This window comes from Poecilia formosa, unplaced genomic scaffold, assembly GCF_000485575.1.
Source record: "Poecilia formosa unplaced genomic scaffold, Poecilia_formosa-5.1.2 Scaffold989, whole genome shotgun sequence".
Classification (NCBI taxonomy): domain Eukaryota; kingdom Metazoa; phylum Chordata; class Actinopteri; order Cyprinodontiformes; family Poeciliidae; genus Poecilia; species Poecilia formosa.
In genome coordinates this window covers 1-3,331 of record NW_006800928.1, presented here as the reverse complement: position 1 = coordinate 3,331, position 3,331 = coordinate 1, and the positions used below count along the sequence as shown (strand labels likewise).

The following is a 3,331-nucleotide window of genomic DNA, read 5'->3' as shown; positions in this document are numbered from 1 at the left end:
AAATGTGTGACATTACACAAATTGAGAATGGGAGTGTTTGGCTGAGCTCTGGTGTGTTTTGTCTTGTTTGACAGAGTTATCTGAAAAAGTTTGGTTACATGAGGACGGAGCAGCACGGTGACTTCAAGTCCAAGGTGTCCATAGCAAAGGCTCTGAAGATGATGCAGAGACAGATGGGTCTGAAGGAGACTGGAAAACTGGACAAGCCGACACTGAATGCCATGAAGCGACCTCGCTGTGGTGTTCCTGATGTGGCCAATTACCTCGTAGCTGGCGGGATACACAAATGGGACCATAACGATATTACATACAGGTGAGTGGAAGGAAGAAATACTATGTGTCATTACATTAATGATTACAGAGTGAGATTGTTTATTCTACCAAATATGTCCTTGTAATATAAAAAAAAACTTTTGCTTGTTAATAAATTGGTTTTTAAGGCAGAGTTTCAGATTTTTTTTTAAATAGCATTTATACAAAGAAAAAATCATAGATGTTCAGATGGCGTTGGTTAATGTTATGGCATGCAAAGGGAAGTTTAAATAATGATAACTTAAATTGCTGGAAAACATGCAAATCAAGAGAAAAATAAAAATTGACATACTTCCCTGTGCCTTGTGTGATTTCACCACATTTGTTTTTGCCTTGGTAGGTTATGGAATGCTTGTGAACTCTCACCAAAATAACTACATGTTACATGGGTTACGTGTACAAGGTTGCAAGTTGTATCCCACAGCTGCATGAGAACCAGACTGTCTCACCCATTTGTTTTGAATTCCTTATCCTTGATATAAAACTTGTGTTGACTCTTCCTGGCAGAGCTTTCCATCCAGAACTGCTTCATTATTGATTGTCCCACAAACTCTCTGTATTGTGCACAATATATGAATAAACCTGATTGAGTGATTTCACCTGAATAGTGTTAGGTAATTTTTTTCACGACAATTTGGTGCCGTGACCTGGATCCCTTGACTGGACATCCAAGGACATTGACGAACAGCATTTTGGTACCGACCTGGACTAAAAGTGTTGATAAATTTTCATCAGACTAGATCTGATAGTCATTTTGAGTTCACTGTGTCTTCAGGATCCTGAACTATTCTCTTGACATGGAAAGCACTGTGACTGATGATGTCTTTGCAAGAGCCCTCAAGGTGTGGAGTGATGTCACTCCTCTGACGTTTACCCGCCTTCTTCAAGGTGATGCAGACATCATGATCTCCTTTGAAACAGGTGGTATGTGGTCTTTTTTACATTTCTAAGTCAAACATTTGCACTATAACAAATTAAGAAGCTGAATTCTGAAAATCAAACATTGATGAGCTGCTTCATGTTCTCTTTAGACCACGGGGATGGATCTCCCTTTGATGGTAAGGGTGGCATTCTAGCTCACACCTTTCTTCCAGGTATGAACTTTATTGTGGACGCCCACTTTGACAATGATGAATACTGGACTCTGGGAAAAGGAAATGGTAACTACACCTCAGAAATCATGTGCTTCTACTTCCTCCTTCCTCTGGTGTTCTTTGGACAGATTTCCTTTAACACACAATCCAATCTGTCTTCTCAGTGGTGAAGACTTACTCTGGCAATGCGGGAGGTGCCATATGTCACTTCCCCTTCACTTTCCGTGGGAGATCGTACACCACCTGCATCACTGAAGGCGTAAACAACAGCATACCCTGGTGTGCAACCACAGCCGACTACGACACAGACAAGAAATACGGCCTCTGCCCAACTGAACGTAAGCATGACAAAAATTACAAGCCTGAAGTTATAAATTATGTTTATGAGCTTGTAAAGTAAAACTAGAACTCATCCAATGACGTTTTCAACTGTAATCCTCACAGTCTTGTTCACATTTGACGGAAACGCGAATGGAGCCCCCTGTGTCTACCCCTTCATCTTCCAGGGTAGGATGTATAAGAGCTGCACCACCGACGGTCGCGACGACGGAAAACGCTGGTGTGCCACCACTAGCAACTATGACACAGACAAGAAATATGGCATCTGTCCCAAACGTGGTGGGTAACAGAAAACACAAGGTGTGAAAGTCCTGCCACAGTGGCTTGTTGCTTTGTTTAACCACAGTTATTTTGTGTCTTTTTGTCCAGACACTGCTGTAATTGGAGGAACCTCGGATGGAGATGCCTGCCACTTTCCTTTTGTGTCGCGGGGCAAGGAATACCACTCATGTACTAGAGAGGGGAGGACAGACAGCAAATTGTGGTGTGCCACCACTGACAGCTATGATAGAGACCAGAAATTTGGCTTCTGTCCCAACCGTGGTGGGTAACAGAAAACACAAAAGTGTGGAAGTCCTAACACAGTGGTTTGTTGCTTTGAATAACCACAGTTATTTTGTCTCTTTTTGTCCAGATACTACCGTAAATGTGACAAGCTCAGATGGAGATCCCTGCCACTTTCCTTTTGTATTTCGGGGAATGGTATACTACTCATGTACTAGAGAGGGGAGGACAGACGGCAAATTGTGGTGTGCCACCACTGACAACTATGATAGAGACAAGAAATTGGGTTTATGTCCTGACCTGGGTGAGCGACACGAATGCAAGAATTTGTTCTGCATTTATCATTTTATGAGATTTATGAAATTTCTAACTGGCTATCTTCCAGGTAAAAGCCTGTTCCTGTTGGCTGCCCACGAGTTCGGACACGGCCTGGGTTTGAATCACTCCAACGTTAGAAACGCTCTCATGTTCCCCTTGTACAGATATGTGGAGGATTTCTCCCTGGATCAGGACGACATTGATGGCATTCAGTTCCTCTACGGTGAGCTGACAACCCAGTACTCTTTCACAATAAATCTCGTCAAACTCATGAAAACTTTGTCTTAAAGAACATTCCCATATTTTGCAGGAAATAAAACAGGCCCTGGTCCTACTCTCAACGCCACGGTAATACCTAATCCGACTAGTTCATCTGTCGTGAAAGTGTCACCAATTGTAGATCCCACCAAAGACCCCTGCAAGATGCTCAAGTTTGACACCATCACTGTGATTCAGAAACATCTGCATTTCTTCAAAGATGGGTAAGCAAATAGCTAGTTCTACTTATGCTCTAGAAACATAACCTATCGAGGTGCTAATCTTGCATTTCTGGTTGACAGGTATTTCTGGAAGGTATCAAGCAAGACAGACAGAGGTCGAACAGGACCATTTTCCATTTCTCAGAGTTGGCCAGCTCTACCTGGTGTCATTGACTCTGCCTTTGAGGATGTTCAGACCACAAAAATATACTTCTTTTCAGGTAAGGAGTGTTCCTTCAAGAGCTTATCAGAGCACTGAAATGTTAGACAAAGAGTTTTAATCAT

The 3,331-nt window shown here is 42.4% G+C and overlaps 1 protein-coding gene across 1 annotated transcript; it reads left to right on the top strand.

Moving 5' to 3' along the window:
- Window positions 1-98: 98 nt before the first annotated feature.
- Window positions 99-3,049, top strand: LOC103132306 (matrix metalloproteinase-9-like; the record flags this gene model as incomplete). Its single annotated transcript, XM_016667308.1, has 8 exons — window positions 99-313; window positions 1,088-1,236; window positions 1,344-1,472; window positions 1,571-1,744; window positions 1,851-2,024; window positions 2,115-2,288; window positions 2,635-2,790; window positions 2,878-3,049. Coding segments are annotated over exons 1-8 (1,343 nt in total), but the record flags the coding sequence as incomplete, so codon positions are not given.
- Between the last annotated feature and the right edge of the window lie 282 nt (window positions 3,050-3,331).